General features: G+C 43.6%; 1 protein-coding gene across 7 annotated transcripts in view; it reads left to right on the forward strand.

Annotated features, from left to right (window-relative positions):
• The window catches only part of NTRK2 (neurotrophic receptor tyrosine kinase 2), a 196585-nt gene extending 184232 nt beyond the window's left edge, over positions 1 to 12353 (forward strand). For all 7 annotated transcript variants that reach the window (XM_077936017.1, XM_077936018.1, XM_077936019.1 and 4 more), the window contains 2 exons: positions 10095 to 10253; positions 10748 to 12353. In XM_077936017.1, coding sequence (XP_077792143.1) covers positions 10095 to 10253; positions 10748 to 10933 — 345 coding nt within the window. In that variant the 3' untranslated portion in view covers positions 10934 to 12353. The remainder of the gene's footprint in view (positions 1 to 10094; positions 10254 to 10747) is intronic.
• Positions 12354 to 14988: the final 2635 nt, after the last annotated feature.

The following is a 14988-nucleotide window of genomic DNA, read 5'->3' on the forward strand; positions in this document are numbered from 1 at the left end:
GAGAGAGCAGTGCTTTTTTTCTTTAAAAATGTTTAGGGGTACTCTCATTTTCCTACTCATATTGAAATGTTGTTGTTGTTGTTTAGTCGTTTAGTCGTGTCCGACTCTTCGTGACCCCATGGACCAGAGCACGCCAGGCACCTCTGTCCTCCACTACCTCTCGCAGTTTGGTCAAACTCATGCTGGTAACCTCGAAAACACTATCCAACCATCTCGTCCTCTGTCGCCCCCTTCTCCTTGTGCCCTCCATCTTTCCCAGCATCAGTGTCTTCTCCAGGGAGTCTTCTCTTCTCATGAGGTGGCTGGAGCCTCAGCTTCACGATCTGTCCTTCCAGTGAGCACTCAGGGCTGATTTCCTTAAGAATGGATGCGTTTGATCTTCTTGCAGTCCATGGGACTCTCAAGAGTCTCCTCCAGCACCATGATTCAAAAGCATCAATTCTTCAGCCTTCTTTATGGTCCAGCTCTCACTTCCATACATCACTACTGGGAAAACCATGGCTTTAACTATACGGACCTTTGTTGGCAAGGTGACGTCTCTACTTCTCAAGATGCTGTCTAGGCCTGTCATTGCCCTTCTCCCAAGAAGCAGGCGTCTTTTAATTTCGTGGCTGCTGTCACCATCTGCAGTGATCATGGAGCCCAAGAAAGTAAAATCTCTCACTGCCTCCATTTCTTCCCCTTCTTCCCATATTGAAATACTGCCCCTCAATGAGGCCAAACTTAGATTCACAAAATGTTTAGTGGTACCCCTGCATTCCCCCAGAAAAAATCACTGTGTGTGTGTGTGTGTGTGTGTGAGAGAGAGAGAGAGAGAGAGAGAGAGAGAGAGGGAGAGAGAGGGAGAGAGACTGTCTGTGGTACTGCCACTGCAAATTTGGACCCGTACCCCAATAAATTTGGAGAGGTTCCCCTCCCCATGGAGAAATTTAGTGAAATGCCCCACTCCATCAGTTTCTCTGCTGACAAAACAGGGTAGAGAATTTTGAGAGGCCATCTGTGCACTGCAAAAGAAAGAAAGAAAAGAAATCATTCCTTAGCATGTTGTGCTCTGCCTTCCATCTTACAACCTTTCAATAATCTGTTCCTGGCTTTGGTGCATTGTAGATTTCCTTGTGACTCCACTGTTTGTTAACGATAATGGCAGTGTAATAAGCCCAAAGGGTGACTTCACTGCCAATTTCTAGTGTAAAATGTCTATACATTAAAAAGGGTCGATGTATGGCGACAGGGTTCTTATTCCCCCTTCTTTTTATAAATAATGGCAGCAGGTTTAGCTGCCGATAGAACACTTCGAGCAAGGGAGAAGTTGCCTTTCTTTCTCCCCTCAGAAATGGCAGCACTCACAGGCACCTGCAGGTCTCCGCTGTCACTACGCAGCTGCATACCTGTGTGGGCGAGTTTTGTGTCGAGGTCTCGCACAGGAAAAGCAGGGGCAGGCTGGTGACGAGTCAAGCAGCTTGCCAAGGCATCCTTGTGGGTGTTTATATTGAACTGCCACAGTTTGAAAGCTTTTTATTAGATGCTATTTTGGCAACTGGTACTCAAATGAAATTAGCTCTTTCCCCCACATGTGCTTTTCAGCTCCGCTCCAACGTCACAGCCTGGTTCGGCCATTGCGTCATGTCAGGATCTATTCTAGAGGATGACAGAGGGATTTTATTTTTCCCCCAGGGGCTAGAGGCCCTGTGCCTTATCTTGTGATGGGAGCAGCTTTACTCCCAAGGTTGTAAACAACATTTTCAAGTGTCTACATTTGACAAGAGCGAGTCCTTTGTTTCCTTGCCTAATGAATAGGTAATGAAGGAAAGACCATACATGGTATAATTAGTAGTGTGTTGTAACTTTAGATTGGAGGAAGTTTATGCATATGTATTGCTTTAACAGATAACAGCTACAGTATGTATATTAGCAGGCCCACCCTTTTGGGCTTTGCTCAGCTTTCGGAGAGTGATCGCACTGAGCCATTACTGCTAGCAATAAACACCCTTTGTTTTCTCACTGCCGCGTGGAGATTTCCTTCAGTCTCAAATGTTACCGTATTTTTCGCCCTATAGGATGCACTTTTCCCCCTCCAAAAATGGAGGGGAAATCTGTGTGCGTCCTATGGGGTGAATACAGGCTTTCGCTGAAGCCTGGAGAGCGAGAGGGGTTGGTGCGCACCGACCCCTCTCGCTCTCCAGGCTTCAGGAAGCTATCAGCAAGCCTGGGGAGCCCGCGGCCGTTCCCGCAGGGCTCCCTAGGCTGCGGATAGCAGCCTGCCGCCCGGCGCACAAAGCGCCCTGAAGCAGAGCACCCCTCGCGCCGGGCAGACATCGGCCAGCCCCACAAGCTCGGGGGACAGCGGGGAGGCGCAGCGCCGCCATCCCGCTGTTCCCCGACCTGGTTTGGTTTCCCCGACCTGGTTTTGGGGGGAAATAAAGGGGGGGAAATTCCTTTATTTCCCACCAAAAAAACTAGGTGCGTCCTATGGGACAGAGCGTCCTATGGGATGAAAAATACGGTAATTTTGCTACATAGCATGGTGGTTGCCTTTATTTTTAGCCCACCTTCGAGGACTCCTCGTCCTCGCAGTATTCTTAGTTCATTTACCCCAGAGTCGTCGGACATAAAAATGACATGAAGCAAGGATTGTGTAAAGCAGGGGCTTGCAGACGGATTATGCTGCTGGTAGCAAAGAATGGTATAAGGTGGGAGTGGAGTGAGGTTGATCTTCCAAGCTGGACTGGCCCCAGCCGGCATGGCCAGATGCAAAAATGCAGGGCTCCTACACTTTTAATAGTTAATTAAAGGTGCAGAAGCCCACACAGCAGCTGCCATTGGTGCCAGTTTTAGCACAAAGCTGCCCCAAAGCCTGGGAAGGAGAGTAGGGTAGACCCTGGCCCATAGCTGTCAACGTTTCCCTTTTTTAAGGGAAATTCCCTTATTCCGAATAGGATTCCTCGCCAGAAAAGGGAAAAGTTGACAGCTATGCCCTGGCCTAGAAGCCAAAGAGTGGCCATTGAACCATGCTGGAAAATAGTTTCTGGTAGCATCCCTCCACATAGAAAGGAGACTTCTTATGTTATAAATTTGCTTTCATTGCCTATGTCTGTTGACTGTTATGGGGGAAAGTCTTTTTTGTTGTTGTTGTTGTCCATCCCTCCCCTTCCCCACTTCTGCTAACTGATCCTAACTTGGCCATGAGAAATAGAAATTAGATCTGCAATGAGAACATAGCAAATCTTCTATAAAGAAGAAAGCAATATGCTATGGGCACTATAATTTGTGAGCAATTGGGAATTTGTTGGGTGATCCTTACAGAAGCATATAGAAATTCCGAGCCAATCCCTTGAGGGCAAAAATGTTCCATTCTAGGTGATGGTAATTTTAAGTTTTGCACAGGTAGGAGGCAAGAAGGAGCCCTGAAACTCTGGATCCAATAAAATCCTTGCCCTCTTATACTAGGCACCTGTAGAATTATTGAAGGGAAAGTATTTGTGTAGATGGCACTGCAATGAATGGAAGAGCATGGTGAACGAAGGTGAATTTGAAAGCTCCGGTTCAGGAGGAAAGCAGATGTCACCCTTCTTAATCCCTGTGCCAATCTTGGAACAGCGGCTTTATTATCACTGTGCATTGAGAGTTTTAATTTAGAGTTTCGGGCACCTCAGGAGTCTGCCCTCACAAGTAGAGATGTTGTTTTTGGCACCAAGATTTGAAAGCTCAACGAATAGCTCTCTGCAGCTGTAATTTTAATTACATAGAAACTCTCTGCTGCCTTCTGCGAAGCAACCACCCAGAGTCTTAGAGGAATCCGGAGAACTGCTGGGCACAGGCAGGTTAAATTACAGTTATTAGGAGGAAGTTATTTCAAGATCAAAGTTGACTGTCTTCTAAGGAGCGAAGCCTCCACTTCCTCCTGAAATGCAAACCAAACAAAATGTTTGCTTATCATCCCAGACTTCCTCTTGTTTATTGCTGCTTGCCTGCAAACTCCAATGCATTGTACTATTACCCTCTTATCTGCCAATGAAATATACTTTTATTGTGAGGCGCCCCCCCCCCGCCATTTGTTTCCCACCCTATCCTGATGGCCGAAGGCAGGTAACAAGGTCAATAAGGAGTCCTGCTGGTGTGAGTTGTGGGAATGAAACTGAACCAGAGCCCAAACTCAGAATGAACCATTTATTTATTGAATATGGTGCTCAGATTCCTGGAAAACAGGAACTGTTAAATAGAGTTCAGTAAGGGCTGGTTCACACATAACCACACCATGGACCCTTCCCCTCCCCCCTTGCTTTTTCTGATTTACAAATAACAATAAATCACAGTATATTGAGCTATAGTTTATTAAACCATGATTTAGCATTATGTGTGAACCCTGCTCAACAGCTTAAATAGGATTTATTTACTGCAAACCAACTGTGATATGAAGCCATAGTTTGTGGTTTGTTTGCTTATGAACCTTGATCTGTTTTTACTATGGCTTGGCATTCCATGTGAACATAACACCCTCCGTCCATTAACCCCACCCAAGAGCTCTCCAAACCACAAAGATGTGAAGGAAGAGCAGCTAGAAAACAAACCATATTTTGGAGCAACAAATCATGATTTGTTTCATTGTCCGTGGAACAACTTGTTGATAACTCATGGTTTGTAAAACAAACCATTATATATATATATTTAAAAATAAATTGCTTAGTATTATGTGCAAAGTGGGCCAACGAATTACTTTCTCTTCCATGCAGTCCATAGTGTGCCAACAAAACTGTGCACATACACTCCAAAACCAAGATGGCAAACCACATTGACATAGTGACTTCCTATCTTTATTTGGAGGGCAAATACAAATTGGATGATTCAGGTGTAACTGTAAACTGTGATGTGGCTGAGAAAGGAAGTAACTCAACAGTTCATGAAGGTGGGAGGAAAGAGGAAGTGCAAGGCTTGTTCACACATTGCTAAACGGTAGTTACACCTGAAGTTAGGTAAAGGGACCCCTGACCATTCGGTCCAGTCGTGGCCGACTCTGAGGTTGCGGCGCTCATCTCGCTTTATTGGCCGAGTGTACAGCTTCCAGGTCATGTGGCCAGCATGACTAAGCCACTTCTGGTGAACCAGAGCAGCACACGGAAACGCCGTTTACCTTCCTGCCGGAGCGGTACCTATTTATCTACTTGCACTTTGAAGTGCTTTCGAACTGCTAGGTTGGCAGGAGCAGGGACCGAGCAACGGGAGCTCACCCCGTCATGGGGATTCGAACTGCTGACCTTCTGATCCTAGGCTCTGTGGTTTAACCCACAGCACCACCCATGTCCCACATCTGAAGTTAACTCAAGTTTATTGTTAACCCCAAAAGTATGCTTAGGTATTTCACTAAGGTACTCCAAGTGTCTTTACTGTGAACAGTGAGGGTGTGGTGGGCAGTCCTGTTTTGAAGAACTTTGTTTTTAAAGCTTATTTTCAATAAAATAAATAATAATATTTAAGTTTCCTGAGAAGAAACACTCTCAATTAGACTTAAACCACTAGCAGCAGGAATTTGAGACAGTCCCATTGTTCAGAATCTGTAGCTCCTCTGCCCTAGCCATCCTGCCTACAAATGACTGAGCAGGATAAAATGATGATTGTACAGTGCATTTATTCCAACTGTGTGTTGCTCTCCAAGTCCAATTTATTTTTAAAATTTGGATCCTGCCCCTGCAGTGGCCTGCATGTGAGCTCTGGCAAATAGCTCCAGCTCAGCCTTATCCATTGCCCCTTAATCACCCCACTGGCAGAGGGCTTTGCCCACCTGTTGAGTCAGCTTCCCTCTGGTTCTGATTTTATGATTGGGTAGCACCTGTAGATCTCTCAGGCATCATTTGAATTGACTCAATAGAATGTTTTCACAGATTGGCATCTGTACTGCTTACATCTTGTATACCAGTGGCAGGAACACATTTATTCTGAGTCATTAAACTTCCCCAGACACAAGAAGGAATCTCTGCCTTTAAGGGGTTGCCACCTTGGTAAAGGAATGAGAAGTAGATTTGCTGGTCTATTTTGGTTCTGCTAGTTTCTCGCGTAGTAAGCAGGGTGCGCATGCAATATAATAATGTACCATTTTAGCACAATATGTTGGTGGGATATATGTGTGAGTGTTGATCTCTTGGCCATAATAAATCTGTCAGGACCCTAAACAGCCTGCCCATGAAGGAAATCCCCCTCTTTTTGCCTATCCTCTAGCCTGAGGTACCTTTTTGAAATTCACCAGCAGTATGCTCAAGATGTTGATGTGGTGAGGTTTGCACATTCGGAGACTTCGTTTCCATGGTAGCAAGCCTTATGTGCTAGGAACCGGCAAGTCAGGGGAGCAGCGAGCAGAGAGGGAGGAGAGAGCAATAGGGAAAGAAATCATTAAAGTGTGTCAATTAGTATGCAGTGCCATAGCTGTCTTTACAGCACACTCCCTCAAAAGCAGGCAGTGTTTTCTGCCCTTGCAGAAGCAGAGTGGGCATGAATGGGAAGAGAATGAGTTTTCTCGTTTAAAACTAATGGCATGCCGAGCTGAATGACAGATCACCATTATACCAACATTAATGTGTCTTTGTAACAGGGAGTGAAGAGCTGATAAGGAACACCAGATGAGTATCTTCCAGACCAAATATCCCCTCCTTACCTTTTCTGCCCTCTCAACCAGAAAATATTGCACCGATTGGAAAAACAGTTCATCGTTTTGGAGAAAATATGCCTTTCTTTTAGCCTTCGTAAGCAGGGATTGTGGAGAGGGCAGAATCTGCGGTATTTGTATATTTGACAATACCGCAAATTAAAAATCTCGAGACTGAAAAGATGACTATTACCCCGAAATGAGTAATATTCCTGTGCAAAGAACATTGCCCACATTGGCTTACAAGGAAGTAGTGAATGCTGGAACAGCATCAATGCTGAATTATATCTGTCTATTTAGAGCGATAGCCAAACTGTGATCATTAAAAAGCCAATGAACTAACTCTGGAGAGAGAGGGGATCAGAGACATGAGGGTTCTTGTTTACCAATATGAATCACTGTTTGGTGTATAAAAGGCTATACAACTTATATCTTGTTTATTAGACAACAGCTGTTCATAAGCTTAGCATGAGGTATCATAGAATTGTAGAGTTGGAAGGGAAGAAGAAGAAGAAGAGTTTGGATTTGATATCCCGCTTTATCACTACCCTTGTTGTTGTTGTTTAGTCGTTTAGTCATGTCCAACTCCTCGTGACCCCATGGACCAGAGCATGCCAGGCACTTCTGTCTTCCACTGCCTCCCGCAGTTTAGTCAAACTCATGCTGGTAGCTTCAAGAACACTATCCAACCATCTCGTCCTCTGTCATCCCCTTCTCCTTGTGCCCTCCATATTTCCCAACATGAGGGTCTTTTCCAGGGAGTCATCTCTTCTCATGAGGTGGCCAAAGTATTGGAGTCTCAGCTTCACGATCTGTCCTTCCAGTGAGCACTCAGGGCTGATTTCCTTAAGAATGGATAGGTTTGATCTTCTTGCAGTCCATGGGATACTCAAGAGTCTCCTCCAGCACCAGAATTCAAAAGATCACTACCCTAAGGAGTCTCAAAGCGGCTAACATTCTCCTTTCCCTTCCTCCCCCACAACAAACACTATGCAAGACTCCACAGTGCAGAAGTTCAGTGTAACAAAACTGATTAGGATGATGCAATAGAGGGGGCTGGGAGTTAAGTAGCTTAAGTGCCTTAATTGTATGTGTGTGTTTATATCTATAGTAAAGGTAAAGGGACCCCTGACCAGTAGGTTCAGTCGTGACCGACTCTGGGGTTTGCAGCACTCATCTCGCTTTATTGGCCGAGGGAGCCGGCGTACAGCTTCCGGGTCATGTGGCCAGCATGACTAAACCGCTTCTGGCAAACCAGAGCAGCACACAGAAATGCCGTTTTCCTTCCCGCTGGAGCGGTACCTATTTATCTACTTGCACTTTGAGGTGCTTTCGAACTGCTAGGTTGGCAGGAGCAGGGACCCAGCAATGAGAGCTCACCCCATCGTGGGGATTCGAACAGCCAACCTTCTGATCAGCAAGTCCTAGGCTCTGTGGTTTAACCCACAGTGCCACCCATGTCCCTTTTGTATCTATAGTTATGAATAAAAACATTTCTGTTGTTACCTTGAAGCAGCCCAAGCATCTTTATGTAGCGATTGTATGTGTGTAGCTATGTCTCAAATGAGGCTCCTACATTTAGTATATGTTATTCTTCTGGAATATCTACCTATGGGGAAGCCACTAAGAGGAAGGGTGCCCTTCTTTTTCTAATAGGCGTTTACATTTCTTATGATAGCGAGAAGCTTAAATCACAACAAAACCTCAATAAAAGAGCGAACCGTGTTTTACAACCAGCTTTCATTAATTTTTTAAAGACTGTCCCATAAAACCCACGGAGCCAAAGCAGTCATAGATGCCACGTGATGAACAGGCTTAAGAGCCACTTAATATTTAATGAACCAAAAGCCTCTAGCAACTAATAATGTTGTAATGGTGCTTGCCCTTTGCTCTGGTGTGTAGCCACAGATTTCGAAGGGTCTCTCTATATTTTTTCAACCTCCTAATGAATGCTCACCCACCCACTGAGAAAATGCAGCCAAGGATAGCATCTTGCTTCTCGCAGTGCATCTTAGAGCAAGGGTCAGAAACTGAATGTTGTATTTGTGTCTGGTGTGCATATTGGCAATGCATTAGTAACACTATACTCTCCACACAGATCTCGGCCACAGATCATATTAGTTCAGTTATGGGTATTTTTACACATCCTGGTTCTGGCACCCTTGATACCAATCCTTCATGTGCTCTGGAAGCCCCCAGATGTCTCAGGAACATCAGAGAGCAGCGGCCGGTCTGCTTCATTCATGTTAGAGCCCAGATATGTCCAAGGAAAGAGTGTAGCTGGCTGTTCCTAGAGCCTAGATCAGCCTTCCTCAACCTGCGAGTCCCCAGATGTTGTTGAACTACAACTCCCATCACCCCTAGCTAGCAAGGCCAGAGCTCAGGGATTATGGGAGTTGTAGTCCAACAACATCTGGGGACCCACAGGTTGAGAACCGCTAACTGGACTGCTGCACCTTTCCAAGTTGCAGTGCAGAGTAATTCTGCCAGCTGTGGCTTCTGCTCTGAAACACGGTGACTTAGGAACTGAGCTGAAACACAGTGGCTTGGGTATGTTCACCAGGGGATGCCTGGAGATGTCTAGCCAATCCTTTGCTTGTAGACTTTTAGTCATTGTTGTGTTCTGGCACAACCCATCTGGAGCAAACAGTCAATGAATGAAAATTGGTGGTAAGCAATTAAGTTTTACTCAGAGTAAACCTATTGAAATTAATGGCTCTAATGCAGTCATGGCCATTCATTTCAATGGGTCTACTCTGACCACAGTTTAGTTGAATACCACCCACTGTATGCCTATTTGTGTGTTAGATGCAAAGCTCCTTATTGGAGATGGCGTAAAACCTGGTTTAAAGTGATTTTCATTGATTGCCATGGTCAAATATTCTGTGCAGTGAAACAAAATGAGTAATCCACAAACTGTTGATACATTTCCTGTCCACCGTATTTAACCAGGAAAGCATTTAAGAACAAATGTAACCGGCATATATGCCTTCATTTCAGGGAAGTCAACAATGGCTCCTTTTTGAGAAAACACTTCTGTATGTCTTTAAGTGCATACAGAAGTGCTTTCTACAAGTAAATCAGTAGCCCTGAATGCAGTTGTATGCTCCAAACATCCATATGCTACTGCTAAACTCTGGCATACAGCTGGAAGAAAATGCTCCATAAATCTTGGTCAGACTTTTGGCTCTCCTGATACTTTGCAAAAGAAGTAAAGGACTATAGTGTAAAGTCCCTGAAAGTTTCAAAGAATGTTGCTTTGGAAGTGAAGAATCCATCCATTCTTGATGAAGATTGTAGGGGATAACAAGAGGCAGAAGGATGTACTAATGAGACACAAATTCACAATAACAGGAAATAATATATTGCACTGCAAAACCTTTAAAACATGTATTGTCCCTTTCTCCATATACTTCTTCCCACAAAAACCATTTAAATTCTTTCAAACTCTTCTATCCAGGTTGGTGGACATACCATGTTACCCATTCGCTGGATGCCTCCTGAAAGCATAATGTACAGAAAATTCACCACGGAAAGTGATGTCTGGAGCCTTGGAGTCGTTCTATGGGAAATCTTTACCTACGGCAAACAGCCATGGTATCAGCTCTCAAACAATGAGGTGGGTGCTGTTGTACAAATGATATGCTTTTAAAAATGCAGTCGGGCTGTGGTGGTGGTTGTTGTTGTTGTTTAGTCGTTTAGTCGTGTCCGACTCTTCGTGACCCCATGGACCAGAGCACGCCAGGCACCTCTGTCCTCCACTACCTCCCGCAGTTTGGTCAAACTCATGCTGGTAACCTCGAAAACACTATCCAACCATCTCGTCCTCTGTCGCCCCCTTCTCCTTGTGCCCTCCATCTTTCCCAGCATCAGTGTCTTCTCCAGGGAGTCTGTGGTGGTAAATGGTCTCAAAGGCAGTGTATTTGGCTGGATCCATTTGCCGGAAGTGGAACATTTATAGAAAGATAAGAGTGCAGAAGTGTTTGGCACATGTAAATTGGGAGGTGGGTGACTCTCTCAGGATGTGTTGACTAATTGCCCAAATCAGCAATAAAAGAAAGAATAAATTGGCTTGCTCCTTGTCCTTTCTCTTCTCTCTCTCTCTTACTCCAGGTAATTGAGTGTATTACTCAGGGCCGTGTCCTGCAGCGACCTCGCACCTGCCCCAAGGAAGTCTATGATCTGATGTTGGGATGCTGGCAGCGGGAGCCTCATATGAGGCTCAACATCAAAGAAATCCACTGCCTGCTTCAGAACTTGGCCAAGGCATCTCCAGTGTACCTGGATATTCTGGGATAGAAACTCCTGGCACTTCCTCTCACGGAGTGTGTGAATGAATGTGTTCAATTGCCACTAAACTCCATTAAAATGTGTTCTCAACTCTGACAGTATTAAATACAAAGATATGGAGAAGCTTTCAAAGGGCAAGCTGTGTGCATTTCCCCCTCTGTAGACACAGTATTGACTTTGTGACATTACTGACATGTATCTCTTCTCCCCTTCGTTCTTTCTGTGTCTCTGTCCCTGCCCCTCGATTTCTATTCAATCAGGCTTCTGCATTATTATAACTCTGCATAGACAAAGGCCTTAAAAAACCTGACCTGTTATATCAACAGACACTCAGTTTTGCCCATCACAACTAACAATGCCTTGTTGTATTCATGCCTTTGACCTGGATAAAAAAAGGGAAATAATGACTTGAACTTTGTGACTTCTGCTGTATGGATATCTGGAGCTTCTATGGATTCACCTCTTCTTCACGTGCTTTGGCATCTGGGCAGAAAAACCGAAGACTGGTATTCTCTGTGGGAATCTTGTTTTAGCTGAGATCAAGCCAGAGGGAAAGAAATCAGCAGATTGAGTAATCCACTCTAAGGAGAAACTATAGGATCAGATGGCATCCAATATACCACTTTAATATATCGATGTAATTATTTGGTGAATGGGAAGGAATTCAGTGATTTCCCCTGGGAAATGTTTAGAGGAGTAAAGGCACATCTAAGTGTGCCGCCATTTTTACACTGATAGATGCATCCATGTGGTCTGTGTAAAAGGCGTTGCCAAGACATCCCAGAATTGCATAGCAATATGCTCCAGCCTTGTTTAACCATAGGGATTTCTGATGTCTCGGAATACTAGCTGATGAGAATCACACATGCGGAGAGTGCTGCTGTTCTTATTTCCTGTTTGTGGGCTTCTCCAAGGCATCCGGTTGGCCACTGTGAAAACAGGATGCTGTACTAAGATAGGTATTGGGCCTGATTTGGATAGGCTGTTCTTTCGTTCTGTTCTGATGCCACTGGTACAATTGTTCTCCCGTGAGTCTTTGATAACGCAGGTGAGGGCTGGGGTATATTAAAGTGTAGTATAATTACCAAGGCCAATTCCTAAAATATGAATGCTTCAGTAAGACAGGAGGGAAGCTTCTCTTATATGATGCTGTTCAGACAGCGAGCCCCTGCTGTCGCCCCCCTTTCCTCTTCCCCTTCTCCCTGTGCAAACCCCAACCCAGCATGGTCCCTGTTGATTAATACCCAGCAATTTGTGCTGAAAACAGTTGCTCATCTCATTGTGCACCCAAATAGGCGTAGCAAATTCATGACGGAAAACATATATTTAGTTGTAGGAAGGTCATTAGCTACATTCAAACATCTATACATTGTCGCAGGCGCAAGAGGCTGGTACCGAAGATTATATGGCATTTGTGAGAAAACAGGTCCAAGAAGTCTCTAGAGAAACGACAGTACGGTTATTAACTTGGTGAATGATTAAGATTCTGAGTTCGCACTGGTGTCTGCTTGATGAAGTGGTGGTATTCCGGTCTTTTTTTTATTTAAGATTGACAGGCATGGTGCGTTTACACTTTTCATCATGGCTGCTGGGCTGAGGAAGGCAAGCTCGTGACACACAAATGTGAAAGGTCTAGGATGTGCATGTCAGGTAATTTCTATTATAAACCCTTAAGATGAGATAAAATCAAAGTCAGTTCCTACCTTTGTGGAGAAAGTGCTGCAAAAAATAGGGGTTATTTTTTACTAAAACAAATGGGGTCATAAACGCACAGCTTGTCAATGTTTTATTGTCGTTTTATTTTTAAAATTAAGCACTTATTTTTCTAAGTGTTTCCATAATAGTTTAATATATGTTTTGCTTGCATTTCTTATTTATTAAGGCACTTTCTTTTTGTCCCTCAGTAGTTTGGAAAGAAACTGTTCTTTTACATCTAAATTAAAATAGCAAATGTTAAATAGTGGTGAAGTTGGGCTCTCTTATGTCATTGACAAAGGTTGGTGAAGAATACATATAACAATGTAACTCTAAAGCCATATATATATATATATATATATATATATATATATAGCCATATACATATATATAGGTAAAGGTAAAGGTACCCCTGCCCGTACAGGCCAGTCTTGCCAGACTCTAGGGTTGTGCGCTCATCTCACTCCATAGGCCGGGAGCCAGCGCTGTCCGCAGACACTTCCGGGTCACGTGGCCAGCGTGACAAGCTGCATCTGGCGAGCCAGCGCAGCACACGGAACGCTGTTTACCTTCCCGCTGGTAAGCGGTCCCTATTTATCTACTTGCACCCGAAGGTGCTTTCGAACTGCTAGGTTGGCAGGCGCTGGGACCGAACGGCGGGAGCGCACCCCGCTGCGGGGATTTGAACCGCCGACCTTTCGATCGGCAAGTCCTAGGCACTGAGGCTTTAACCCACAGCGCCACCCACGTCCCATACATATATATATATATATGTTCCTAAATAAGATTTGAACAGGATTTTTTAATGACTGAGGATATTTAATATGAAATGGACTTTGAAGATTATTTTAGTGATTGCTGAGAATTTATTACATGGAAAGAAGAAATGTTGAACACTCAGTCTTATCCATTCTTTCATCCATTCTTTTCAAGAACCACTTTTTAAAAGTGTCATTCTAGTTCATTTCCAATATGTGAAAAATGTGGGAAATAAATCTTGAGATGTCAGAGATCACTAAAAGGCACACCCATCCGTGTATTGCATTCCAAAGTCATTTTTCAAAATCTTTGGTTGCTTTAGCACTGCTGAGGCATTGGTTAGTATGATTAGTTGAAAGTGGAATTAAAGGGGAGACTCCAAGCACTGTATTATAAAGGTCCTTTCCAGTGTTAATTAACAGTTTCTTGCTTCTAGGACCTGTCGGTTTAGATTCCAGTAGAGGAAACTTGGCTTTAATTATGCATTTCCTTTTATTTATTTTTCTTTTGCAGTTTAATAGTTAAATAGTGGTATTTCACTATTCAAAAAAGGAAAGGGGAAAATTTAGAGCCTCCCTCTACCCAGCATGAATGGAACTAACACTGTGGCAATTAAAATAGGCTATTTGAGGCACAAAGAACAGGCAGTTCATCCCAAAGCATTAAACAGGTGGGCTCTACAAACAAGAAACTTTAATTAAAGGCACAAGAGCACAAAAAAAGTTGCAATTGCACTTTGCCTTTCCTCGCTGGACAAGCTGGTGTTGCAGTTGGGTCTTATAGCTGGGGTGGGTTGCTACAAATCAAGTCTGAGAATATGAGAGAAGAATGCAGAAATCACTGCACTGCAATGACTGGAGAACGCCTGGAATTTTGATAAAGTGTGACCGATCTGTAGCTGCCATTCCTAGAGAAAAGGGACTAATACGGAAAGAGACCTCATTAACAAAAAGTACCCTTATTTCACCTCTCAATACACATTTTTTAGATTCTCAGCTTGAAAATAACCATGTATATTGTATGATTGCTGAAGGACTGTATACCAAAACAAATGTAAAATTTGACCAGATGGTATCCTCTCCCCACCCCCCTTTCTGGAAAAGCATAAGAGAGTAATTAAAAATACTGTGTTATAGTATAGTGTGCAGTAGCTTACCCATATGCCCATGTTAAAGGACCAAATGTTCTATACAGCCATTGTTCTGTGCCTAAATCTTGGCCTGTACTGCAAATGTGGACCTTAAGTGAATAAAATCTTCTGGCCTTGTAGGAAAGGTGTTAACTAACTAAACGCTAAGGCAACAGTGGCATTTATTCATTCAAGTGGATATAACTATAGGTAACTGACAGGAAAATAAGAGTAAGAAATATAATCTAAAATGGGGAAAGAAAGGTTAATCATCTACTGTGAACATATCTGTCATTTTTTTCAACTTTGGCTAACTTTATACATTGAGCAAATATGACAATCAGGCTTATAAATAAAGAGGAAACCTTTCTTGACTATGCTACAATCATATAGATATAATATAAATTAAATATAAATTAGATATGTGTCTGTGATTGCATACATTGTGTATATATCCACAGTAGATACATACCTGTATATG

The sequence above is a fragment of the Podarcis muralis genome, chromosome 11, assembly GCF_964188315.1.
Source record: "Podarcis muralis chromosome 11, rPodMur119.hap1.1, whole genome shotgun sequence".
NCBI lineage: Eukaryota > Metazoa > Chordata > Lepidosauria > Squamata > Lacertidae > Podarcis > Podarcis muralis.